General features: G+C 47.9%; 1 protein-coding gene across 2 annotated transcripts in view; it reads left to right on the top strand.

Annotated features, from left to right (window-relative positions):
* CCDC93 (coiled-coil domain containing 93) overlaps positions 1-23,848 on the top strand; it is a 106,877-nt gene extending 83,029 nt beyond the window's left edge. For both annotated transcript variants that reach the window (XM_055572872.1, XM_055572873.1), the window contains 11 exons: positions 2,464-2,537; positions 3,359-3,440; positions 4,597-4,668; positions 5,927-5,980; positions 7,565-7,627; positions 10,487-10,595; positions 12,573-12,655; positions 14,859-14,896; positions 16,533-16,617; positions 18,868-18,981; positions 23,441-23,848. In XM_055572872.1, coding sequence (XP_055428847.1) covers positions 2,464-2,537; positions 3,359-3,440; positions 4,597-4,668; positions 5,927-5,980; positions 7,565-7,627; positions 10,487-10,595; positions 12,573-12,655; positions 14,859-14,896; positions 16,533-16,617; positions 18,868-18,981; positions 23,441-23,494 — 828 coding nt within the window. In that variant the 3' untranslated portion in view covers positions 23,495-23,848. The remainder of the gene's footprint in view (positions 1-2,463; positions 2,538-3,358; positions 3,441-4,596; positions 4,669-5,926; positions 5,981-7,564; positions 7,628-10,486; positions 10,596-12,572; positions 12,656-14,858; positions 14,897-16,532; positions 16,618-18,867; positions 18,982-23,440) is intronic.
* The last annotated feature ends 2,652 nt before the right edge of the window (positions 23,849-26,500 follow it).

Raw genomic sequence — 26,500 nt, 5'->3', positions numbered from 1 at the left:
CATAGAGAATAGACTTATGGACATGGGGAGAGGGAGGAGAGGGTGAGATGTGTGGAAAGAGTAACATGGAAACTTACATTACCATATGTAAAATAGATAGCCAATAGGAATCTCCTATATGGCTCAGGAAACTCAAACAGGGGCTCTGTGTCAGTCTAGATAGATGGCATGGGGCAGGAGATGGGAGGGAGGTTCAAAATGGAGGGGATATAGGTATACCTATGGCTCATTCATGTTGAGGTTTGACAGAAAACAGAATTCTGTAAAGCAATTATCCTTCAATAAAAAAATATTTTTTGAATCCTTGCATGTGCTAGAAAGGTGGAAGTTTCAAATTAATAGGAGATACTCTCCCTATCCTCACATGGTAATTGCAGCCAGCATTGCGATGTGCTGGCTGTGCTGTGGGCACATCATTTGTGTTCTCATTGAATCGTCCTGTCAACCCTGGCAGCACACTGTTAATATCCCTGCTGTGCTGCTGGAGAAACGGAGGCAGAAAGGCCGTGCAGATTCCAGTGCTGGAGACCTGGCACCATGACCTCTCAGGGAGCTTACCATCTAGTCAGGCAGTCAAACTAATTCTTATCTAGGAAAATGGGAGGCTGTGCTGAACAATGTAGGAAGAAGCCTGATTTAGTCAAAAAACTGAAGACCAGGACCCTGAATGAGTAATGAGCTCTGCCTTTGGGCCTCAGTTTCCTTATCTGTTCAAGGCAAGGACTGGGCACATGAGCACTCTGAGCCCTTTCCTGCCAGTGCGCCAGGTTTTACCTCTTCAGCAAAACCTAGCGGCACTGGAAAACAGGAAAGACCTGCCTTCTCTGGAATATAGGAAAATAAAGCAGGGTGTGGAAGGTAGAGGATGGATGGCAGCCCTGACGTGTGGGGGAGGCGCTGCAGGCCCCTGCATCAGTGGAGGGCCCCTTCTAGCCAGTGTACTTTCTAATTTCAGCAGTCACAACTTTAATTCCTTATGTGGAGGTTGATTCTTTTTTTATATATGGAGGATCCTCTCTAGCCTAAAGGCATTGACTGTGTCTGAAGTTTTCCTTGATCTACAAACTGTCCCTTCAGATCAGAATTCATTTGTTGAGTTGATACCTTTTTTACAGTTTTATCTTTCTTAAAATACATGATAATTGTTAATGGTGTGCTTATTTGTGATTCTGAAATTTTCTGTTATCAGCTGTGTGGATTCTGTATTCATTTTATGCAGCATGCTCCACATAACTATTTTGGAAGGGGGGCCCTACTGTTTGGTGGGATCAGCCAGTGTAACTGATATTTGGGGTCAGGACACTGTCCCTCCTCCTGAGTCTTGCCAGCTCTCTGGGAGCCGCCTGCCTCTGGGACCCCTGTGCCAGCTCTTGGGTTAAGGGAAGCAGGCTTCACTGCACAGCCCCTGGCTGCTCCTGACGCAGACCCCAGTCCTGCCGCCCAGTTCTTCCCACGCCTGCCAGATCCACACGGTGGTCCTCCACTGGCTGGTCTTACCTGCTACCATCTTTCTTGTCCCCAAGGTGCCCGCTCCTGTCATCAAACAGAATCACCTGAACTTCCCAGGACTTGAAAAAGAAGGACTTGCTGCCACTTGTTCTCAGCTAGAACTCTTGGAAGTTCTTTAACTTTTTTTTTTTTTTTTAATAGGTAGCACATTCACATAGTTCAAAATTCAAAAAGTACAAAGGGTGTCCCCCTGTAACCCAAGCAGCTACTCTATCTAGAGGGTAACCAATCACTTGTGAATCTTTTCAGAAAATTTTTGTGCATATACAAATAACGTGTGGGTTCTTTAATGCATGTGTATACAAGATGTATACATGAATACCTTCCTTGATGCACATTGGAGTAATGGTTTTATGTGTTGTCTTCAACTTACAGTAAATGTTAGAGATCATCATAAAAGAACTGTTTATTCTTTTTTAATAGCAGCTTAATAGTCTATTGTATGGTAGATCTACACAGCTTAAAAATTAAAATCTGAGTTTCCTTAAAGTTTGCTTTTTAAAGTCTCCACTGACTTAGAGAAAGAAAATGGAGTTTTTCAAGATAGGAGATTTAACCCTGCCCCTGTGGGTAGCCCCAATAGTGGTATCCTGAGATTGAAACCCAGGTCTGTCTCTCATAGCTGCTGCTTTTATTTACTTCTTCCCACTGAGAGGCACCTGCTGTCAGCATTTCTTTGGCTTTCCACCCACTTGCTGCTGTGATTTAAAGGTATTGCCAAGGTTTCTTTTACTCACAACCTGTGTCAGGAAGGCTGTGGTTTTGATGTTTCTGTGCTGTCCCTCCAGCCCCATCCTGTTCCCCTTGTCCACCTGTTTTCTCAATGTATGGCCATGTCCAGTGGGCTGGGCCACCTGTCCAGAGAGGGTGCAGGTGTGGGCCAGGAAGGAGAATGGAAGCCCTCGCCTCCAGTCCTGGCAAGTCTCCAGCAGCGTGCCTCCTTCTCTCCTATAGCTCAAGGGTCACAGTGAGAAACTGGACAAAGAGCAGACAGCTCTCGAGAAGATAGAGGCCAAAGCTGATCCGAGGTAGGAGATCTCAACACGTGGTACTTATTTTCTCTGTGAGTGTGGCTGGTGGTTGGAGAACGGGGCTGAGGAGCCCAGGTCATGGCTGCTGGCACTGTTCTGCCGGTTACTTCACTGCTGATCCTGATCCGGGGCTGCCTTCTTCCTCTTCCTCCCACTTCCCCCTGGGTCAGGAGCAGCTGTTTTGTATTTTGTTTTGTCTGTTTTCTCGTTTTTAGAAAGTAAGTAATACGTGCAAGGTTCAAAAAGACATACACTGAAAAGTCTTCTCCCGCCCCTGCCCCCAGCTACCAAGTCCTCCTCCCTTGGAGTCAACCATGGTTACCAGGTTTTAACAGCACTGATCTTACCCTGTCCTTCAAGAATGAAAATGTTCTTTTTTTGCCAAGACGCTGGGTTTGGGGTTTTTTTTTTTTTAATTAATTGTCTTTAGACAATTTAAATTAAATAAAAGCATTTACATTTAAAATTTTAAATGGGAATTAAAATTACGATTCTATCTGTGCTCTGAGTCTTAAGTAGTTGGTATCATTAAAAATATACAGTAATCTCAAAACACATTGATGTTTCTGCAGTTGATATTTTAATTCTATATTCTGTAACATTTGTTTGAATGTGACCCGATGGACTCAGCTTATAGATGAATAATAATGTCTGTTAAATGGTGGTCATTATCATTGGTGGGCAGCCTATTAGACACTCTTGGGAGAGACAAAGGAAATTAAGAAAAAAGTTCCTTTTTTTCTGGGGTCTTGGTTTTAACTGTGATTCATAAAATCATAGTGGTTTGTTGAAAGTCAGTTGTTTTTTGGTCTTTTCAGCATCCTGCAGAACTTGAGAGCCCTTGTAGCCATGAATGAAAATCTGAAAAGTCAGGAACAGGAGTTTAAAGCACATTGTCGAGTAAGTGTTGCTTGGTGTCATCAGATGTTAACAAAGATTCTCATACAATCTCCTGCTTTCCCTCCCCTTGTGCTGCTGTGGGTCCTATGCAGGTGTGATAGGAAGAGGAGGTTCACCAGGCAGGTATGTGGTAGTGTGCAGGAGGAGTAAAGTGCTATGATGTGATCAGAGAACACCAGAAATGACTTGGATGAGTAACTCTGTATGCCAGACCCCAAACTGAGAGCACAGTCTAACAAACAGTGTTTTCTAATTTACAAATGTATTTAAAAGAAAAGTTCTACAAAAGGAGTAGTATCTTATGAAACTAGGGCTGCCCTAAAATCCTAACATGTCTCTGTCACATGGTCCAATAGTGGGAGTGATATGTGCACAGGTGACCATGTGGGAGACAGGAAAAGAGGGCTGAGTTCTGTGAGTCTAGGGGGAGAGAGGCCACTATGGTGTAGGAGCCCTCTAGAAGCTATATCTGACTTAAGCAGATGAGGGTGACAAGTGGAGAAGGGCTGGATGAAGCAGGGCTCCAGGCTGGAAGGTCCCAGGAAAGGTGGAGAAGAGCTGAAAAAGAGAAGGAGGCTTGGGACTGACTCTAAGCCACTCATTCATCCCATGTCCCAGTGATTACTGCGAGTCTCACCTGCCCTTAGGGAAGAAAGACCCCTTCTGACTGAGATACTGCTGCCTCTGCCCTCCTAAGAAGACGTTCCCAGGCTGAAAATCAGAGGCCTGGGGGCCTAGTTCTTTATGGATTTCTTGTCCCCACATAAACTCACAAATGTGAAAATAAGACTCTGCTGCTGCTGCTTCTGCTAAGTCGCCTCAGTCGTGTCCGACTCTGTGCGACCCCATAGACAGCAGCCCAACAGGCTCCCCCGTCCCTGGGATTCTCCAGGCAAGAACACTGGAGTGGGTTGCCATTTCCTTCTCCAATGCATGAAAGTGAAAACTGAAAGTGAAGTCGCTCAGTGGTGTCTGACTCTTTGCAACCTCATGGACTGCAGCCTACCAGGCTCCTCCGTCCATGGGATTTTCCAGGCAAGAGTACTGAAGTGGGGTGCCATCACCTTCTCCAAAATAAGACTCTAGATCAAGGTAAATCATTACATCCAGTTATTAGCCTGTCCAGATCTTGTAAATGTTCATATTACTTTTAAAGGAGGAGATGGCACGGCTGCAGCAGGAAATCGAAATCCTGAAGGCTGAGAGGGCGCCAGGCAGAGATGAAAAGGTACGGGCTGTGGAGGGGTGTTCCAGACTGCTGGGGGCTTTGTGACGCCCACCATGAAAGGGTTTCTAGAGGACTCCCCAACAGAGTCTGGCGATGAAAGGGACCAGACTTTTCCTCAGCCTTGTCCTCTGAACACTCATTTCTCAAGTGGTTTTTGTCAATATGTGTCCCTGAACTTTGTCTTCTTTTTGTGGGTTAAAGCAGCTCTGAGTGTGGACAGCAGCAACCCCGGGGCACACGTTAACCGGTTTACAAGCCCGGCTGCCCCTCCCTTAGGGATGGTGGTTTCTAGGAACTCCCTGAGCTCTGGTCCCATTTGTCCCATTTACCTCTCAATTGTGTGCCAGTTTGCTGATTTCACCCTTCACTCCTGCCCCGGGACATGGATGCTGCAGAGAGCAGCTCACTCGAGATGTGAGGTCGGGGCTCTGGTCACCTGTGAGCATACCTGGCTCAGAACACGTCCCACTGGCTCTCTGAACAGAGGCCTTGATCTTCCAAGGAACTGGTGTGGACAAGGATGGAAAATAAAGTCTGTTTCTCTCACCAAATGAGACTGTAGGGATCACTGGTTTGTTTTCCCTTCTCATACTCCATTCAAAGCTTCTTTGCTGAGGCTCTCTGTGCTTAGGTCAGGGTATGGCCTCAGACCTCATTGACTGTACCCCCTTGCTTGGGGAAATGGGGAACTTGGGGCTCAGGGAAGGGAGGGGACTGGTCCAAGCAGCCAGGGCCTCCTGCCAGGGCTGGGCGTGGACCTGTATGGACACTGCCCCGCTCATCAGGGAGACAGGCCACAGAGGTGCTGCCTCCCTATCGTGACAGGTTCTGTCACTTCAGCCACAGCCATGAGGACTGGTGCAGCAACAGCAGAGTATGGCTGGGCAGTGGGTGGTGAATTGGGACCACCCCATAGTGGGACCACCCCAACTTTCCAGTTGTTTCCAAGACTGAAACTTTGAGTTCAGCTCAGCCAGCCTCTGGGTTTGTATAGAATTCAGACTTTAAGGGCGGCATTTCTCTCCTTAGCCATCACACCTTGCTAGAGGGATTGACTCGCATTCAGAAACAGAGTTTAGCTTGTTAATGTGACTTATGGACATTGCAGAACAGTTTAAAATCTAGGGCTCATGTACGGGCTGTTCCCTGTTCAGACATGATCAGCAAACTGGCGGCCCACCCTTTCCTACTTCTGGACCCTCAGCTTCTTTCCTCAGAGGTGATGTTTTCTTTTTTTTTTCACTTTTCCTCATTGTAGACCCTCTCTGGGGGAGAGTCACACGGTGCCTTAACCTCTGCGATGACGCACAATGTAAGTACCTGCCCATTCTCAGGACCAGTACTGTCCCCTGTGGGCATGGTGACCAGCTTTGTGTCTTCAATAGCTTCTCACACCGCTTTCCATCATCTTTGTGGCCACCTCCTCGTCTGCGGGCTCTCAGGGCCTGGCTCCATTTTGCACACCTGCCCCTCAGGTGGACCACAGCTTCCCTGTGGACAGCCCTGAGGCCCTGCACCTGGCTCAGGCATTCCATCTCCACCCTGGCCTCTGAGCTGGGAAGGGGAAAGCCCTGTAAGGGCCACACCTGCCAGGCTATTTGAGGGGCGGGCAGTGCGCAGGGAGAGAGCTCTGTCTATGGGCCTGCGTTCCGAGGTCAGGGAGTGTTAAAGGGCCAGCTAGTGAATATTGTCAACCTTTTGGGCCAGCTCCACTCTGGTCCTCAGAGTCAATGTATAAGTGAAAGGACATAGCTATGTTCCAATAAAACTTTATTTATAGAACTAGGCACAGAGGGAGGTTCAGGGGGGAGGGGATATGTGTATACTTGTGGCTGATTCATGTTGAGGTTTGACGGAAAACAAAATTCTGTGGAGCAGTTGTCCTTCAATGAAAAAATTAATAAATTTAAAAAAAACTAGGCACAGGCAAATTTGGCTCAAGGGCTGTTGGATTTAGCTGTTGGGCTGTGGTTTGCCAACCCCTGTTCTGAGTTAAAGGAGTGCTTTCAGGAGAAAGGAACAGAAAAGGAAGAGGAGGAGGAAGGGAAACACAGAAAAGCCTCTACCATTCACCTCCTTTAGGTTCCTCTTCCCTTCGTGCCCTCAGAAGCTCCCAGAGAGGGAACTTCGGGACTCCCACAGTGAAGGCTGTTGGGGTTTGCCTACAGCTGAGCCCTATGGAGGAGCTGATGGGGGTGTGTGTGTGTAAAAACACGGGGAGAGGGGCACCTCTGACGCCTTCGTAGCTTCCTCTAGCACAGTGAGCCATCCAGCCACGTCTCTTACCTCACTGGGTTCAGTGAGGGGCTGGTTTCTGTCTTTTGATACTGTCCAAAAGGCCTTTCTGCAGTGGTGGAAGTGTTCTCGATCTGTGCTCTATCCAATATGGTGGCCACTAGCTGTGTATGGTTGCTGAGCATCTGAAGGTTGGCTAGGACAATTGAGAAATTGAATATTTTTCAATTTTAGATAATATGAATTTAAATAGCCACATGTGCCTGGTGGCATCACATTGGACATTGCAGCTCTAAACAGAAACATAAGCAAGCCAGCATCATCTAACACAGCAACATAGAACTGCAGGCCCTTTAAATATCAGCTATCTCCTCCTCATGGTTTTTTTGTTAAGGGAAGGAAGGGCACATGGATTTGGGGGATCCTTCACTTAACCCTGGATTCAGCCTGGGTCCCAGAAGAAGAAAGAGTTGTTACAGAGTGATGTGAAAGAGTGTCAAGGGTCTCACGGGATGAGGACTCAACCCTGAACTCAGCCATTTCAAAAAAGAAATTTGGAGCCTCACGGTGAAGGAGATATATAAAAACTGTTCAACTTCAAAAGATTTCATCAAAAAAATAAAAATTTGAAGATAATTGTGGGGGTTTTTTCCAATTTCAGGAAGACCTAGACAGACGGTATAACATGGAGAAAGAGAAACTTTACAAGATCCGTCTACTACAGGTGAGTAAAAGCAAGCTGATAAATCCATCTGACTAGCTTTGCATCTCCTATAGCAGAACAAGAGCATCTCAGTATCTAAGAGCCAGAGAGACTCAGTTATAAGGCTGCTATTTGCTCTTCTGTCTGGAGTGTAACTCTGGATTGAGGTGTTGGTTATAACACCTCACATTGGTCTGTTACTTCACCAGCATCTCACTTGACTTGATCATCACCTTTGCTGGAGAATAGCTGTCAGCCTCATTTTCTGTATGAAGAAATTGACTCAAATCTGTTAAGTATAAGCCACTACAAAGTGCCAGAGGCAGGATTCAAGGTTCTTGTCAAGTACTTTTCTTCAAAAATTAAGTGCCCATTTTATTTTTTTTTTCTCTTAATTTAATTTAATTTAATTTTTTTTTTTATGATATGTGTATTTTTTTTTTAAATTTTATTTTATTTTTAAACTTAACATAACTGTATTAGATTTGCCAAATATCAAAATGAATCCGCCACAATTTTTAAATTTTACAATATTGTATTAGTTTAAGTGCCCATTTTAGCTGTTAGTTGATAACCTGGGGTGGTCGGGGGGTATATTGGGGCGGGGGGGTGAGAAGGCTATCAGATATGGGAAAGTAGGCTTCAGAGTTGGCTTTAAATTCATGTAGAGTCAAAACTGCATTGTAAAATCTCTTCTGTTGCCAGATTCTGGCTCATGGACACTTAAAAGCCAAGAGTTAACTTGTGTTGCACTTTGACCTGGAACTTCTGTCTGCTCTCTGGGAAAGGAATGCCAGGTTCTGGTGGGAGTAGCCAAGGGGCTCCAGGCGTCAGTGCTGAAGCCTAGGCCAGGGCTGGCTCAATGAGGGTAAATGGAAGTAAATTGACGGCCGAGAGGCTGAGCAGCTGTATCGATGGAACTTGGGATGGGTTAGAGAAAAAAGCAGAGTCAAAGATGGTGGAGAATTTCCGACTTGGGCATTAGCATGGATCCTTGTGTTATTCATTGAGAAAAAGCCTCAAGGAGAAAGGATAGGGCTGAAGGGAATGGGATGGTGAAGGGAAATGTTCATGAAATCTCTGTGGGGCTTTTAAAGGTTAGGGTACTCCACCAAGTAGGAATAATCTGGGCTGGAGGTCTGGGGGTCAGCGCTGTGTACGTGGTAATCGAGGCTGTGAAGAGGGGAAGAAGGACTCCACCAGTGGGGCTTGAGACCAAGCAGGCAGCTCAAGGCCCAGGGAAAACAGGAGTCTGAGGTCTCCTGGCAGCTGAGCAGAGGGCTCAGTGGAAAGAAGGTTCAGTGTTGCCAGAATTCAAGAGAGCTGGAGGCTGAGAATTGCCACAGGTGCACAGAGAAGGTCTGTGTGACCTTGGCGAGAGTATTTCCAGTGGATGTTTGGAGCAGCCAGCGGCAGTGGGTTGAAGGGGAGGGGAGTCAAGACGTCAGAGCCACTTGAGTACTCGGTTTTGCGGTTTCCTTTTTTCTTTCTTTGTTTTCTGGCTGTCCTGGGTCTTCATGGTGGTGCACGGGCTCTAGTTGCAGTTCAAGGGCTTGGTTGCCCCATGGCTTGCGGGTCTTAGTTCCCCAACCAGGAATCAAAGCCACATCCCTTGTATTGGAAGGTGGATTCTTAAGGACTGGGCCACAGAGAAGTCCCTAATCAGGGTTTAAGGAAGGGCCTTAAAGGGATGAGGGACTTCAGCATATTTAAAATGCCAGTAAAAAGAAACCAGTAGAAAAGGAGAGGTTAAAGATGCAGTGAAAAGAATGAATGATTGTATCTATAGATTCCTGGAGTGGGGGTGGGCAGGGAAGCATAGGCGTCAGAGCCCAAGCACCTATGGGGAATATAGCCTTGGCCAAAAGGAGAAATAGATCTGTCCCTCTACTCTAGCTCAAGCCACAGACCTGATTTTGGTTTGGTCACCAGAGCTGATAGTGGGTTTTGCACTGGGAAGGGTTTTGCATGCAAATGAGTTAGAGGTCCCCATCTGCCAGTGTGATGAAGTAGCTGGGAGAGGGAGGGACAGGGAGGCTCAGGAGAGGGCAGCATTGAGACTGTGAATGTGTCGGGGAGCTGGACAGCCTTCTCCAGTGCTTCCCACAGGAAACTCCCTGCCTCGGAGCCCGAGGTCTCCCCTGCACCCTCACGGCTCTGCCTCCCAGATGCAATCAGGAGAAGTTTGACTAATAGAGCCCAGTTCATTTCATGGGAGGGGGCAAATGCCAGAAAGATGCTTTAGGAGCTTTTCAGGCAGGCTCAGGGATTTGGAAGTTGTATGGAGCAGCAGGGTGGCATCAGTCTCTCGTCATCTGGGAAGCGCTTCTGGTCCCCACCTGGCTCTGGGGAATCAGCTGCTCCAGAGTCCTTGGGGGTCTGGTGGGCTGGCCGGGGGTACCGTCCCATTCAGAATCTTCCTTCTGGACCTGTTAATTTGATGCCTCCTGTGGCTCCAGTTTAGGGGCTTCTCAGGTGATGCTAGTGGTAAAGAACCCGTCTGCCAGTGCAGGAGACTCAGAGATGCGGGTTCGATTCCTGGCTTGGGAAGATCCCCTAGAGGAGGGCATGGCAACCCACTCCAGTAGTCTTGCCTGGAGAATCCCAAGGATAGAGGAGTCTGGGGGGATACAGTCCACAGGGCTGCGAAGAGTGAGACACGCCTGAAGCAGCTTACACGCACGTACACTGGCGGCTCCAGTTCACAGCCACGCCTTCTCTCCGTGCTGCCGGGTGGGAGTCAGAGTCGGAGCCAGCTGTGGTGTGTGCCTGCGTTCCAGGGCTGGTTTGCAGGCACAGGGTGAGTGGGGGCAATGTTTTGTGGGAACAAATAAGGCCTTTCATCAAATAGTGTTGTCTCCCCATCTCTTTTGCATCTAGGCTCGAAGAAATCGAGAAATAGCAATTTTGCATCGCAAGATTGATGAAGTGCCCAGCCGAGCCGAGCTAATACAGTATCAGAAGAGATTTATTGAACTCTACCGCCAGAGTAGGTGCATCGACCACGTACTCTCCTGAGGCTGGCCCTGGGAGGGGCAGGGGACGAGGGGCTCTGACCCACTGTCGCGTGGTGTTTCTGTCCATGGAAGCCAGCCCTGGAAAGGGCTTTAGCTCATCATCAGGCCCACTCATTCCACGTAGCCCAGAATCCCAGGCACAACACTGTGGAGCCCTGACTCCCTCTCCCTGGATAGATGGCTTAAGCTGATTGAGCTCTTGGAGTAATGCTTTCAGCCCACCCTCATCCGCATCAGCCATCGGGCTCCACTTTCCAACTTCACATGGAACCTTGTGACCCCAGCATCTCTAGATCAGTCCTCACTCATTGTCCTTCTTCTCTGTGAACCTTCTTCTCATGTGATCCTTGCCTTTAACAGCATCGTGTTCATTCAAGACTGGGTATCCCTCAACCTAAATCAGGGATCACGTCTCATCAGGCTCAGAGTGACCCTCAAAGCTGTCACTACCATTTTCTTCGCAGTGCTTCTGCCATATGTCTTCTTCCTTGTATCATAACCCAGTAACCATTCACTGGTCTGCAGCTGTTTCTCTGAATCCCTCTTATCCACCCATCCAGTTGTATCACTTCTCTCCTGTGACAAACCCTCACAAGCTCCCTAGACTGGAGGAAAGCTCTCTCATTCTATCCAGGATCCTCCCAAGTCTAGGTGGCCTGCCAGGGGGCCTCTTTCCTGCTCTCAGCCCTCTTCCTCCCCAGTCCACACACTGCTGTTCAGCACACCATGAACTTTGCCATCCTAGGCCTTGACTCCTCCTTTTACCTGCACCTGGGACCCTTTCTCCATTCTGTTGGACAAAACCCTTCAAGGACTTCCTCACTTACCCTCATTAAACAGGACCTAGACCATCACCCCTTCCTTAGGCTCCACGCTTGCTTGTCTCCTGGGTACCTCAGACTCGGCAGATACAAGACTTTGCCTCCCTCCCATCTTTCTCCTCACTCACTGTGAGTGCTCTCGAGCCCAGCTAGACCCCCATCTTCTCTGACTCATGCTGCTCTGCCAATTCTGTTTCTGAATAGTATCATGTCTGTTTCTTCTGGAGTCCTGCTGTAGCTGCCTTCTCCTCACTCCTGCCTGAGAGCTCTTTCTCACATAAATTTCATCATTTTACACTCTTGCTTTAAAAGCCTTAATATTTCATAGCTCCCCATAACTGGATGGACAGTCTTCAGAATCCTGATCAGAGTCCTGCCTCGTCTGGGCCAGCTGGGCCTCTGCAGTCCCTGTGTCCCTCACCCCTGTGAGCTGGTCTGCAGGTCTAGGAGGCCAGGGCCCTCAGTTCCCACTTGGGAAACTCCCAGTCTTCTCTAAAGTACACCCAGTTTTCCCTTGAGATGTTGACCTCTCAGCCATCCTTCCTAGTTCTAGCTGGAGCACTGTCCCTACTCAGAGCATATGTGCTTCCTTTTATGTTTTACCCCCCACCCAGATGTTTTAGTCCTCACATTTAATTCAGATGATCAGGGTAGGTGTCAACAATGGCAGTTTCTCAGCAGAAAATAGTTTCTTCCCTAAGTTAAATCTTTCCCCTTAAGCACAGGGTTTATAAAAGTGAGCCGACTGTGGCTCCTGCTCATGAGGAGCCTGGAAAGGGAGGGAGCCACACAGACAGGGAGAGCTGGCGTGGGGCTGCTTCATCCCTGCCCCCTTTCTCCTGGGACCCTCACTTGGAGGAATTCAGAGAAATGCCCCATCCTGCACGCTGGCAGGGCGCTTCCTCTAGCTCCTGTCCTGGCAGGGCTGTCACGGCTGCCACGTGCTGCCAGCCTGCAGCAGCCCCACACACACGGCCTCTGTGCACCATGGATGGGGCTTCCGCGCAAATGAGAGTGAGCGCCAGCCCGGCAGGTCCCAGTCCTGCAGCGTCTCAGCAGGGAAAGGGCACTTGGGATCATTGACACATTTTCTCACCCATGTGCTTGCTGATTTCTCTGCATTTACAGTTTCGGCAGTGCACAAAGAAACCAAGCAGTTCTTCACTTTATATAATACCCTGGATGACAAAAAGGTTTATTTGGAAAAAGAGGTAAGAGCCTTTATAGAAAGAAGATAACATAGACGAGTGTGTGTCATGTGCCCAGTGCTGGGTACAAGGTCAGAAAGTGCACGATTCCTCGGGGCTGTCACCGTGTAGAGTAGGCAGCGGTTGTATGGTGCCCTGCAAGAGGCACCATCCTGAAAAGAAACATCCTGGAAGCACAAGAGGTGCATATGGAGAAGGGCCTGGAGTTGGTGAAACTTGAGTTTGAGCTTTAAATGAAGGAAAGAACCAACTAAAGGAAATGGGGAAGGTGGGCCGTCAGAGTTGACCTGGGGAAATGGCTGTTGAGTCGTCAGCGTCAGACAGAGGCATGAACTGAAAGAACTGCTTTCAATTGTACAATCGAGAGCAGGAGTGGCAGGGGTGACCTCAGTGAGCAGCTGCTCCATATTGCTCCAACTCTCACTCAGGTCAGATCTGCTGGTGATTCGGAGCTCCCTCCGTGGAAAGCAGTGGCTCGGGGCGGGTGTGCAGCTGTATTTAGAAACGAGCCGTGGCGTCTTCACAGCTGCAGCATGCAGCACAGTGTGGTGGCAGGGTGGGCGCTCTGGAGTCATTGGGTTTGGGTTTTAGTCTGACCTCCTCACCCTCACCACATATCCTACAGTGATAAGAGAATGAATGAGACAGTGTCTGTGAGGTTCCTAGCACACAGTGATATGTATTAGTTCCTGCCTACCCCTCACCTTGAGGGTGACAGAATCTTTTTTTATTTCGTTATCATCCTACAGCCTGCACTAATTACCACTTTAATAAGAATTCTATTACAGGTGTATCTTTTACCTGGACCCAAATGGAAGCCTCTGTGGCTATTGTTATCTTGACTACCTATTTTTTATTTTTGGGTTTTTTTTTTAATTGAAGGATAATTACTTTACAATATTGTGTTGGTTTCTGCCATACATCAGCATAGTCAGCCATAGGTGGACATGTGTCCCCTCCTTCTTGACCCTCCCTCCCACCCCCCCCCCACCCCTCTAGGTTGTTCCATAGCCCCAGTTTGAGTTTGCTGTTGACTACCTATTTTTGTCAGTCAAACGAGATAAATCTCTCTCCTCCAAGAGGCACTCCTTGAGGAGGGGTTGGGTTCTGTTTTATCTGTATCCATGGCCTTGCACAGTGATAGACACATAACAAACATTTGATCAGTGTTTGAACAGATGAGTCCATTGGGGGGATTTTCATCAGACCTGGGGGATCGCTCTGCTGCACACCCTGACTTGGGGGTCTTCCCACCTGGTAAGGGGAAGACTTGTCCCCTAACTCAGGGACAGGCCAGCTCCTTGTGAGAAAACTTTAAACCCCATTGACTTCCCTTCATCAGCAGTGTTTAAGGTTATTGCATTCCTTTAGGAGTATGCAGGGTGGTGGCGGCTTTTTAATTCCAAGCCATATTAATGCAGTTAGAACTTTTCATTTGGGTAATTTGTACATTTTATTCCAAATCTATTTATACTTGTGATATTTTAGCTTTCAACATGCCTGTGGAGTCAAGGACAAGAATATTGTCTCCATGTTTCAGAGTGTGAACCTGAGTCCAAGTATAGTAAATGCTTAGTTTTGGGCTCACAAGCAAGGTCAGTGACAGAGCTGGAAAGACAACCTAGGTTTCTAGACTCCAGACTCAGAGCCCTGCCCTGGACTGTCATCAGGGCAGATAAAGGGTCTTGTGTGCGGGCCATGGCATTTCCATGGGGGAGGGACCTTGAATGGGGCACATACCCGTGGAGGCTCTCAGAGCTGCCTGGCAGCAAGACACATTGGCAGAAACTCTGTGGGAAGGAGTAGTGTGGGCAGTGTCCTCACCTTCCCTCCCCCACTGACTCTCCGCTGGGCTGATGGCCCTGAAAATGAAGTTCAGTGTTTGATGAGATCGAAAGGACAGTGGTGCAGCTTCCCCAATGAGCCCTAATGTTGGCCTAGATGTGTCTCAGCTGGGGTTTAGGTCCCATCACGGAGCCCTCCTCCTATGCTACCAAGGTCATGCTTGTTACAGCTGGAGGCTCTGGGGAAACTGTGAGGCTGAGAACACATTGCTCTTGTCTTTGTGTTACTTTTCACCTGCATGAACAAGGTGTGTTCCTTTCAGAAGCAGTATCCAGAGACAGGCACCAGGCTTTCAGTGGCTGGGGTAGCACGGGCATCTTTCAGCCTTTGTTTATTGTTCTTGTTCTTCCTTCCTCCCTAGATCAGCCTGCTGAACTCCATTCATGAGAACTTCTCACAGTAAGTGCTGTCCATTCTCTTCCAGTCAGTATCCATGTGCCCTACACGGTGTCGGCTCACCTCTGTTTTGCAGCAAGGCTCAGTGCCCAGGCTGGGATTCTTACACTTCCACCCCTGTTGCTGTGTGCAGATGTATCTGGGTTTATGCAGACCTTGAGTTCTTACAAAAACATAATGATGTTACAGAAAATTTTTAAAACACCAAGGAATAGCTTAGGGGGAAAGTTAGCTTTCAAATAATTTGACTATGCCTACCTACTATAATTTTGTTCTAGGTTACTTTTGTCCTATTAAGATTAGATTAATAACATTTGTTTTTGCACACATAGAGATGCTTTAAAATTTAGATAATGAGGGAATTCCCTGGCCTTCCAGTTGTTAGGACTCTGCTCTTTCACCATGGAGGGCCTGGATTCAATCCTTGGTTAGGGAAAAAAGTAAATAAAAAAATAAAATATAGGTAATAACCTATATTTTTTTAAATAGTTTTCAAATTTGGTGGTAGATTTTAAGTCATGTGCATACTCTAAATTACTATGTTCAAATATAAATATTTTCTTTAAAAACTGAAGAGCAAAGCCCACCTCTACTCAAATCATACCAGCCCTCAAAGATGACCATTCCCTTGTCTGCCATCCAGGCAGCCCCAGGCTAGTTGTCTGTCCAGAAGACTTCCTCTCTTACCAGCATGGACTCGGCTATGACCAGCAGCTAAGATCTTAATGGATTACAAGCTCTGGACTTCAAGTTTCACTTCTAATTGAAAACAAATAGCTCCATTTAATATTCAGATTCAGTTAGGGACTTACAGCCTTGTGACATTTCTAAAAACGATGCCTTCATCTGTATCCCCTGATCATTGAGAGAAGCTGAGGTTGGAGTGTTTTTGTGGAAGTCCTGCTGTCTCTTGGCCCATCCTTTGAAAGATTTCTTCTCATACTTGCATCGTGTGCTCTGATCCTTCTCGTGTCAGTCCCTCTGCGGGACTGGAGGTGAACAGGCATGTTTTAGGTCATCACTTGTTTAGCTGCTGCTCCTGGAAACAGGACTAGGTTTACCAGCCTGGTTTTAGGAAAATCCCAGAAAGTGTCTCCCAATCTTTTTTTTTTAAGCCTTTATTGAATTTGTTATGATATTGCTTCTGTTATTGATGTTCTAGTTTTTTGGCATGGGGGATCTTAGCTCCCCCACCAGGGATCAAACTCAACTCACTGCACTGGAAGGTGAAGTCTTAACCACTGGACAGCCAGTGCCTTGATCGGTGCCTCTAAATCTTCAGATTTTTAAAGACTAAGTGAAATTTATTCCTTAAGCAGTACCTGTCACCATTCAAAAGTTTTTTTAAATTGTTAAGTTCAGTCACATTTTATTTATGAAAGTGCCTATTAGTAAGAAAATTATAGAGAGGATTGGGGGGAAAACAGATTAATATTCATTTATCAGACCAAGCTAATTTTCATGCCTTGCTCACTGTTTAAAATCTCTGGCTGCCTGGGATCATAGGGGCCCCATGGGTCCTTCCTGCCTTGCAGAGGCCTGTCTGCCTCCTGGGGCATTATCTGGACTTAACTCCTCGATTCCTCCCCTTTTCTTGAATCCTGTTTGCTGGTCATACCTCTGCTGGTCTTTCTTTCAGAGCCATGGCCTCCCCTGCTTCCCGGGACCAGTTTTTACGTCAGATGGAACAGATCGTAGAAGGAATTAAGCAAAGTCGAATGAAGGTCAGATTGCCTTTTTTCTATAACCTGACCAGAGTTTTACACTGGTGATGGGAGAAGGCCCTGGGGAAAGCAGGTCTCTTCCAGTTGTCCTGGGGATGTGCTCTCAATTCTGAAGACACATCTTCAGTGTCTCTACAAGGGGTCCCACTAAGGTCTCTGACCCTACAATGGGCAGGCCAGATCCATAGGCTGCCTGCATCAGTTGTTCAGACTCTTAGCAACAGCTCTGTGGATGTAATACCTACTGAGTGTCAAGCACTGTGCTCATCCTCCCAGAAGCCCTCTTAAGTGAGTGTGTTCCCCCCATTTCACAGATGAGGAAGCTGGCTTTCACCAGCAGGCCTTCTCTCTTGCCCAGAATCAAGTCCTCACTGGCTCTCTGGTTCTTGACATTCTGCCATCAGGGATCCATTCCTTACACCTCAAGAGCATTTTAGTCTCTAGGAGTTCCCTATAAAAATGCATGTAATTGTTGAATTCTGCCAAAGTGAGAGGATACTGGGCCTCAGAAGAGAAAATAGGAACTGAAAGGGATGTGGGGGCTCCAGAGATCGCTTTGCAGAGAATCATCCAGGCTAGGGGCAGCGTGAGCATATCTGCACTCTGTGGCTCCTCGCGTGCACACTTTGTCAGGAGAAAAGAAGACTTGCTGATGGTCTGGAAGCCAGACTTGCAGCCATGGGCTCCCACTACCACAGCAGACAAGTCCTAACTAACACGTACAATGCCTCTTGCTTTTGGTCCTACTTTAGAAATGTGTCACACACCGGGTCCTCGGGCATGGCAGTGAAACCTTCTGGGGACAAAGGGCATCTCCTTTCACAGTCCTGGGATGGAGTAGTCCAGAGAGCATGGCCAGAATGTAAACACATGAAAGAATTGCTTTAGGACCTGTCCTAAAAATCCACCCCTTCAAACTGCCTGTAATCCCATCTTAGCAGAGAGGAACTGCAGACAAAAGCTTGCCATGTCCCTTTCCCTCTAGCAAAATATTCATCTCCTTATTAAGGATGTCAACAAAATCATGTCAGAAGAGAAAAAAAAAGTGTCACTGGTGACAAGACTATTTTCAGCCACAAAAATGAGGGCAAAGTGAGACAGCAGCTGTCCATGTGTGGGGCCACTTACCCAGGGCAGGGAGACTGTCTTGCGGGAGAGAGTGGAGTCCCTTCTTGATGATCTGGGGTTAGAGGGAGGTGGGGAGCAGAGAACCTGGCCAACCACAGGCCTGTAACAACCCAGCCTCAGTGCAGGGACTTTCCACTCAATATGCTCATCCTCGGGGAGGTAGTCTTGCTCATAGTAAAGAACAAGAGGAAGTTATTCGGCTTTTTTCCCCTCTTTGGCTTCCCTTTCTGTTACTATCTGGAGCATTCCCTGGGAAGGAAATGGGCCTGACACCTTCATTCCCTCCATTCTGCCCTAAGCTTCATGATGAAGGCACCTTGGTTCTTGCCAGTAGAGGAGGCTGCTGCTGTGTCTGTACCCCCACGAGGTGGCTGGGCACCAGGAGGGTGCTCAGGTCCCTGAATGGGGAGGGCTGTCTCCTCTCATGTCTGTGTTGCTGGTGGCTGGCACAGCACCTGACCTGTGGTTGGCACCAAAGAACTCTTTGTTGAACGAGTGAATTCATTGAGTCCAAAAATAGTTCTCATTGAGGGTTCCAGGTAGACTTTGAGTGTTGATTGGCACTGAAATAGATTAAGTCTGTCTGCTCTGCAGAATAGCACTTATTTGAATGGATGTCTTTCGTTGTGTTTGTTTAAAAGAAACAAAAACACAGCCCCCTGTATCTGGGTACCATGATGGGTTCTGCGTAGATAGAGGTGGCAGGGGAGTGTCTGTGCCCCAGAGCACAGGTTCCCCCAGAACCAGCAGGTACAGGGTGTACACAGACCAGACCAGCAGGGAGTGCAAGTGATAGAATAGGTGTCTGTGGCCTGTGGAAAGGTTCCTGAGTAAAGAGGAAACTGCCTACCTGTTTCTTGTGAAATTGTACTCACACAAACACACACACACAAAGAGTTAAATGAAGCAGTTAACGCCCAATGATAGGAGAATTGCTGAACAGATTATAGTTCCTATGCCGTATCATGCAGATAAATAAAAACAACCTCAGAAATGGTGCATAGAAGGAAACTACTGGAAGGAAATCCATGAGAAGTTAACAATAGTTTCCTTCTGGACATTGTCAGCTACCCTTGGTCAGAACATGGCTTTTCATCACTGTTTCCCAAAATGTTTCAACAGATGGAGAAGAAGAAACAAGAAAACAAGATGAGAAGAGACCAGCTGAACGACCAGTACTTGGAATTGTTAGAAAAACAGAGGCTGTACTTTAAGACCGTGAAAGAGTTCAAGGAGGTAAGAGGGGGATGGGGCCCTTGAGGCTGGGCAAGATTCTTGTTCAGCACCACGCCCCCAGATGAACCTCTGCAAACCAGAGCGTTTCTTTGGTTTTCCACCGGTCTGAAATGGAAATAGCAAGTGGTCAGTTGACCTGACAGTAAAGTGTGCATCTAAGTAGTTCACGATTGTGTTGTTTTGTGGCCCATCTTGAAGCTCTAACTGAACTTCAGTTCTAAGAAACATCACTTCATTTTCTTGACACTCTGTAGCCACATTAAACTCACAAGTAAAATGGTATTGCAGGGCCACCTGGAAACAGTGTTTGGTATAGATTCAGGTCTAGCATTTCCCTTCCTCCCAATCGTAAGCTGCGAGGAACCTTGAGAAGCCATGTGTGAGGGGAGTGAACTGTGAATGTGACAGGCTTGGGTTCACATCCTGCCACTGGCCTACCATGCACATGGGTAGGGACCAGCTGTGCACGTGTCTGGCACCTGTCACACCCACCCTTTGCCAAATGTTGTTGACCCCTGTCTTTTCTCTTGCACTTGGGCAGGATTACTGTCCATCATTCCAGAAAGGAAAGTGCCCTTTTCTTAAGAGATTTTCCAGAAAGCTGACTTCATTTTGTCACTTGCCAAGATTTCATCAGCTTTATTTTCAGGACTTCTTTCACCTTTTCTAATATAAATCTGTGTGGTTTTTTCTAATATAAATCTGTGTGGTTTTAGTGAATTTAGAGATTTCTGAAGATACAGGGAAGCTAAAGGTAGTTGTATCCTGGCATGTGGTCAATGGAATAAAAAATCGTCTTTCCATACCAACGTTTTCGCTCTTACATGTTTTCTGTGGCTCTTCGCTCTTCCTTCCTGCCTTCCCCCGTTTTCCTCCTCTGCTGCTGCTTCCTATTATTGTAGAGCCACAACTGTAGGCATTTCAGAATGTCTCATCCTTTCAATAAACGAGTAATAACAAATCAGAAGTAATTCCACCCTTTGCCTTGAGGGGACTGATGTAGCGGGTGTGGTCAGGGAAGGCCCCTCCCCAGTGAGAACTTGGTCTTGGGCAAAGTGACCAGGTGAACTGCTCCGCGTCTGGAAGCCTCTGGTCAGCAGGGGTTGGAGCCAAAGGGCCAGCAAGAGACCTACAGGTAGTAAACAGGGACCCACCGCTCCCCACTTGAGCTCTTTTTCCCAAATAACACACAAAGAGAAAAGGCCCAGAGGAGAAGAATTACACTTAAACGTTGCTTGGACACACCAGCACTGCCATTTTGACAGCAGAAACAAAGAGCAAATGAATTGGGAGGGTAAGTATAAGCTGTCAAAGTCAAAGCAAATAAGAGTGAGATGGAAAAGCTCGTTACTACACTGCGGGCTCTTGGAGTGAAGGCTGGGGGTCATCTCTGGAGGAAGCAGTTCCGTCAGATATGTTAAGGTCGAGATTTCCATGTTCCCGCCTCTTTGGCACAGTTACTGTCACTCAGAGACCGAAGGTCGGTCCCTCAGAACCCATAAAGACCCCAGAGCAGACCAGGTGTGCTGGCTTCTGTGTCCTGCAATCCAAAGCAAGATGGAAGAAGGGGAAGGGGAATGGAATATTTGCTGCAGATGGCTACATGTATTTCACTTAAAGGACTCACCTTTTTTAAAAAAAATACGTCTTATTTTTTGATACTACAATTGCCTCTCTTATAAAATGATGGTGACAGTGTGTACTCCCTTTTTTTTTTTAATCATCTTACTTGGTAAAAATTTAAAACCATGAGTTAGCATTCTAAAATCTTAGAAATTTTTTTCAAGCTCCTCTGAGGTAAGTTGGGGCCACCGCAGGTGTTAAGGCTTCCTTGCTGCTCCCTAGCTCCCACTGCATCCTTCCAGTTAGAGTAATTCTGCCATTTTACATGTTGCAGATTCGTGTAAGATCTCATTTGTGGGAGAAAAGCAGTTTGAAAAATCAGATTTTCATCCCAGGATGGAATCTTCTCCCAGAACCTCTGCTCTGCCTCCTCTGCTTGTTTTTCCCGACCTGCTTGTTTTCTTCTCCCCAGTTCTGAATTCTTACCGAATCCTGGTCCCAGCACCATGCTGGGCAGTAAGTATTCTTCATGCAGAGCAGCGTCATCCAGAACATGGTCTTTGGCCACCACTTGGCATGCGTATGTGCTCAGTCAGGTCTGACTCTCTGCAACCCTATGACTGTTGGCTGCCAGGCTCTTGTCCATGGGATTCTCCAGGCAAGAATACTGGAGTGGGTTGCCATTTCCTTCTCCAGGGGATTGTCCCGACCAGGAATCAAACCCGAGTCTCCAGCATATCCTGCATTTCCAGGCAAATTCCTTACCACTGAGCCTCCACAGCTTCCCCTTGACCACCCCAATCATCCCTTTATGGGGTACAGTTGACTCCACATTAATTGAGCTCCTGTGACCCCGTGGGCTCCATGCAGACACTAGGTCATGCCCTCATCCTGACTCCAACCTCCTCTGGGATCAAGACCCTTTTGAGTAGAGACATTGAGTTATCTCTAAAATTCCATTGACTCGCTTGCCCTGGGAGGGTTTGTTAATAACAAGTCTGCCAGGGAAAAAACATATACTCTGAAAACACCTTAATGGCAGTATTACACCAACTAATCATGTTTCTCAAAGCACAGTTTCTCACAAGTTGCCCAAACTAAGATTTAGGTTCTTGCCTGGCCCTGACAAAGCCAGCCATACATTTTTATGATGCTGAGTTTGGGCACATAATCGCGAGTGAGTGGAGCTCGCAGTGTCTGGCACATAACAGGCCCCATACTTTCTTCAGCAGACGAGAAGCAGATGCGAGGAGAAAGACCTAAAGGACTTTCTCTGTATTTGCTTTGAACTGGCAGACAATATCATTCTGTCATCTCCTGAAAGGCTTCCAGGAGATTGCATGAATTAAGTAGTGCTCACACACCAGGCATGACGGCTGAAATGTCTTTACCAAAAACTTGAAGCCTCGTCTCAGTGTGGTGTGATGAGAAGAAGGACCCCTGCTGGGGATTTTGCCATAGCAGCAGTTTTGATGCTTCTGAGGTTTTTTGTTTTGGGGTTATTTTTTGTTTTTTCCTCCTTCATAAGGTTATGTGAATAGCAATTAAAACTTCTTTATTCCTTGTTATATTGTTTATCTTTTTCTTATGGAAATTTTCAAAAACACAGAATTAGAGAAAGCAGTCTACCAGTATAATAGTATGCCTCTCTGCCTGTTGTATTCGTCTTTACTGCTCCCCACTTACATTTTTTGTTTTTTTTTGGTACTGGAGGCTTTTCCCCCAAGCAGATCTCAATAACTCATTTTAAATAAGAAAACTTTCTTCTCAACTTCTCTAACACAACAAATGTTACTCATCTTCACCTTCTTTCTCTTCCCACCCCCTAGAAGTTATCTCCCCCTCCAAAAACATGTGCTTAAAAAATGTCAGAGTATCTTGCTTCTGGCAGAACAACTCAGCTTCACACCCACCCAGCCCTCCCTAGTTCTGAATGGAAGGCATACAGAAACCCTGAAGATGAACCAGGGTCGCTGCAGCCGAGAGCAAAGGGCCTCCAGAGAAGTGGGAGCATCTGGCCAGGCCCAGGGAGGTGGAAACATCTTTGGGGACTTTGGGGGTCTTGGATGCAGAAAGGGCCAAGGGTGACCAAGTTTTTCTTCCACACTAAGTGGCAGCGTCGTGACTGAAGGTCAACCCCTCGAGGTCCTTCCCCTTCCATGCTCACCTCTCACTGTAAACTGGGCTCCTTGCGGTCCAGGGAGGAAGTGGACATGATGTGCTAGCAGACGAAAGTATCCTGACCTATCAAGGCCACTGCAAGCGGGGAGGAGGACGCACAGTGAGATGCTGTGGAAGAAGGGGATTCAAAACAACACAGCCATGGCCTGGTACCCTGGATGCCAGACTCTGCACACAGGGGATGAGGCCAGTGACCTCGTCCACATCCTGCAGCACCCTCAGTGATGGGTTTCCTACAGCTCACTTTATGGGAAAGGTGTCCCTCGATATGTTTCTCTCCCTCTCTGCTGTGGGTTTCTCTGTTAAAGCTGAGGGTATTCTTAACCTTCGCTCTTGTGGAGTAAGAGCTCTTCTACATGCTCCATCTGCTGTCTCTTAGGACTCCTTGGGCCGTGGTGTCCAAGACTTTCCCCTTCCTTACTGGAGGCATCCAAGATCAGAGAAGTGTCTGCTTTCTGCTTCTGCCCCTTGGGGATTGAAGTCTTGAGGGATGACAGTGCCTAATCCTCCCCTGTCCTCAGTCTGACAGTCAGTCTTTGTGACTGTTGGGGCCTTGAAGGTCAGCGTGTGTCCAGGAACCTCCCCTACGCTGGTGGCAATGGAAAAGGAGGCCTGTCCACTGATCCACAGGCCTCTCCAGGGACAGGGAAGGATGCAGAGGTGGGCGATAACACGGTCCCCACCTCTCTGCTCTCTCTTCCTGTTTCCCCTGCAGGAAGGCCGCAAGAACGAGATGTTACTGTCCAAAGTGAAAGCCAAGGCCTCTTGAACATTCCCAGACATCATTGCACGTCACTGATGTCTTCGTCTACACGCCATGTATCAGCTCCGAGATGGTGAAATGGTTCTCGACACTGCAGCAGAGATGTAGGTGTGATGATCTCAACACGGGATATTTCCTTCCTCCTGTTTGCTCACATTTCATCTCCATGGTGGCTGTTGTCCATGGGATCGGACGGTGCAGACGTTGTGGCTTGGATAACACCCATCCTCCAGTGAAGAAATGTGGGCAGTGTTTGTTCTCTGTGTCGATTCTACTTTTATTTCTCCAGTAACATTGCACATATGAAGGTACCTGTATTTGAATGGACTCTGAATAAAGAGGAATTCATTTGTTCAGTAATGGTAATTGAGCAGCTGCTGAGGAGGAAGCACTGGGCAGGGGACACAGACCCTGCACCCAGGCTTCCAGCACGTGGCCCCGGAGCTTGACCACAGGGCCTTTTCTTTTCTTAGTAAACAAGGCTTTTAGCTGAATGACCAGCCCATGTGAATATTGGTCACTTGGGCCTCTCACTTGCTGTGATGCCTTTTGTTCCTGGTCCCTCGGGGGCCGGTCAGCAACCTTAATGGTGTAGCAACTAGAATGAAAACTCAGTGTCTGCCCTTGGCTTCATCACACTCACCCAAGTTCATCTCACCAAAAAAAAAAAGACCTCAGCTTGGCACAAAAGAATGACACCTCACCGCTCCCTGCTCTCCTGTGAGTCTCAGCCAGTCTGTGGGTGGTCTTGTGCATCCTCACTAGGAGTACATCACATGCTCCCTGCTGTGCATAGCTCAGGGCTGGACCCAGAGGCGGGCTCGCCCACAGTCACCCCCGTCCAGGCCAGTGTGTAAATCCTGGAGGGACCGGCCTTAAGCAGGTGCTGAGGGTGTCCAAGCAGGAAGAGCAGCCAGGTGTGCAGAGATCCAGGAGTTTTCACGGAGCCAGCTGGGTTGGGCTGGAGCCGAAGGAGGAATCACAGTTGAATAGAGATTAGTGGGAAAGCCATTTTAGATAAAGTATGGGTGTGATTAAAACTCAAAGAGTGCAGGGAAAGTATAAGGCATGCTTGTTGGGAGAGGGGTGGGTGGCCAGTCTCTGCAGGGGGCTTTAGAGACCAGTCCGGAAAGGTGGGCAGAGACTCACCCTTTGCAGAGCCTTGAAGGAAAGACAGGGGGCTTTACGTTTTCTCCCGGAAGGAGTCCATCCAAACTGAGCCCCTTCTGCCCCGGCCCTCAGCAATTGTTCAGGGTCAGTGAACCCAGCATGAGCAAGCCTTGCACATCATTCCACACAAGCCTTGCAGGTATCAGTCAGCAGGTTTGGGCTATGAAACATAAAAGCTTAAACGTGCAGTGAGTATGCTGCGTGCAGCTGCAGGGACATTGTGCTCGTTTTTAGTTCCCTAATGTGTGGACTAAGCGGGGCTGGTGTGTACAGACTTAAAGAATCTCATGCTGGATCAATGACCCTTGGCTACTGTGCTGGTCCAGCAAGGTCCGCCAGTGAGGAGGCTGCTCCCAGTGCCCCCATGTGCTGATGGCACTGTTCCTGATCATGTACTTCTCCGCCTGGGTGGATGCTGGTAGCCTGTGGATTTTGAAAGGACTCAGTGAGGCTGAAGCCAGTGGTTGCCAGAGTGCAGGTAGAGCTCCAGGGGCAAGGGAAGGTGGGGACGGTAAAACTGTAAACTATCTCAGGTTCAGGAAAACACCTTGGTGATCTTGCTGAGAAGCTCACAGGCCTAACAACTTGTGAGCAGGTAGACTATTTGTGTGTTGTCCCCTGGTGGTGGGAGGAGAAATGGGTTATCCTGGGGATCATGGTGGCCCCCCTCTCTGGATGACTGAAGAAAGTTGGGCATGGCTAATCCAGAGGAACTGATGCATCTTCTGGAAGTGGGGGTGTTGACTTTGGGCTGTGTTTCCAGAGTTTCATTCGGTTTTGGTATAGGGAGGTATCGGGAGATGTTGTTTCCATTTTTCAGTCCCTTAGGACCAAGGGATAAGGCCTGAAAAAGATAATAAATGAGTTTCTGTTCCTTGAACACATCTTGACTTAAACTGCAGAAGCCAGTCTTGAGAATTCTGTTTGCTACAGATAACCCACAGCACGGATGGTGCCTTTGTGAGTAAAGAGGACGTTAAATGTGCTTTATATAGTCAGGCCTCAGAGGTCAGGGGGCCTCCCAGGACCCGTTCTGTATGCCCAGAGGATGGCTGGCTGCTCTGCTGAGCCCACAGGCTTTTCTGGAGATGAAAAATATATCACAGTTGTAAAACATGTGCTACTAGGAGAAGGAGATTTCCCCAGGAGCAGTCTGTCCTCCCTGTTCAGTCAGGGCAGTGAGCTTGCTGGCGGCTGGTGCCTGGGATTCTCTGGAAGCCCCTGGGCTGGGCCCCCATCCCATGTGCACCTTAGGGAGTCAGAGCCGCTGTGAGCAGGACAGACTGACGACCTCCAGGCACCTGAGAAGACACTCGGGTTGCGTTTGTTACTGTCCTTGGCCTGGATTCAGGCTCCTAGGTCACTGCTCAGCTAATTGCACCAAGGGAGGTGCCAAGGTTACTTGTCAGGGGCCTGAGTGGGCACAGCCCAGGTGCGTCAGGCCTAAGCTCTCATTAGAGGCTGCAGGATGTGGTTTTAACTGGGTTCATTGCCCGTGTTCTGTGGAGAGCTGGGTGTCCTGCCAGCAAAACCCGAAGACAGAGGGGCTGGTAGACAGGAGACCTTTCCCAGGCTGAGGATTCACTCCCTGACAATCCCTTCAGCTCCCGGGCCTCCTGAAACCAGGCGGAGACAGGGGGGACCTTGGGCTGTCACATTGACCAGAGCAGTCTTGCCTGAGGACACTTTGGGCCCATGGCCTGCAAACCTATGCCACCTGATCCCTGTCACCTCAGCACGGCCTCGTGTTGCCCTCTCTGCAGGTGATCAGGGAAGTGGCCTTTTAGCAACAAGTTACCATGGCTGAGCCCGAGATGCAGTTAATTGACTTGAATGAAACTG

The sequence above is a fragment of the Bubalus kerabau genome, chromosome 3, assembly GCF_029407905.1.
Source record: "Bubalus kerabau isolate K-KA32 ecotype Philippines breed swamp buffalo chromosome 3, PCC_UOA_SB_1v2, whole genome shotgun sequence".
In the NCBI taxonomy this organism is placed as follows: Eukaryota; Metazoa; Chordata; class Mammalia; order Artiodactyla; family Bovidae; genus Bubalus; species Bubalus kerabau.
This window is presented reverse-complemented; position numbering and strand designations above follow the sequence as displayed.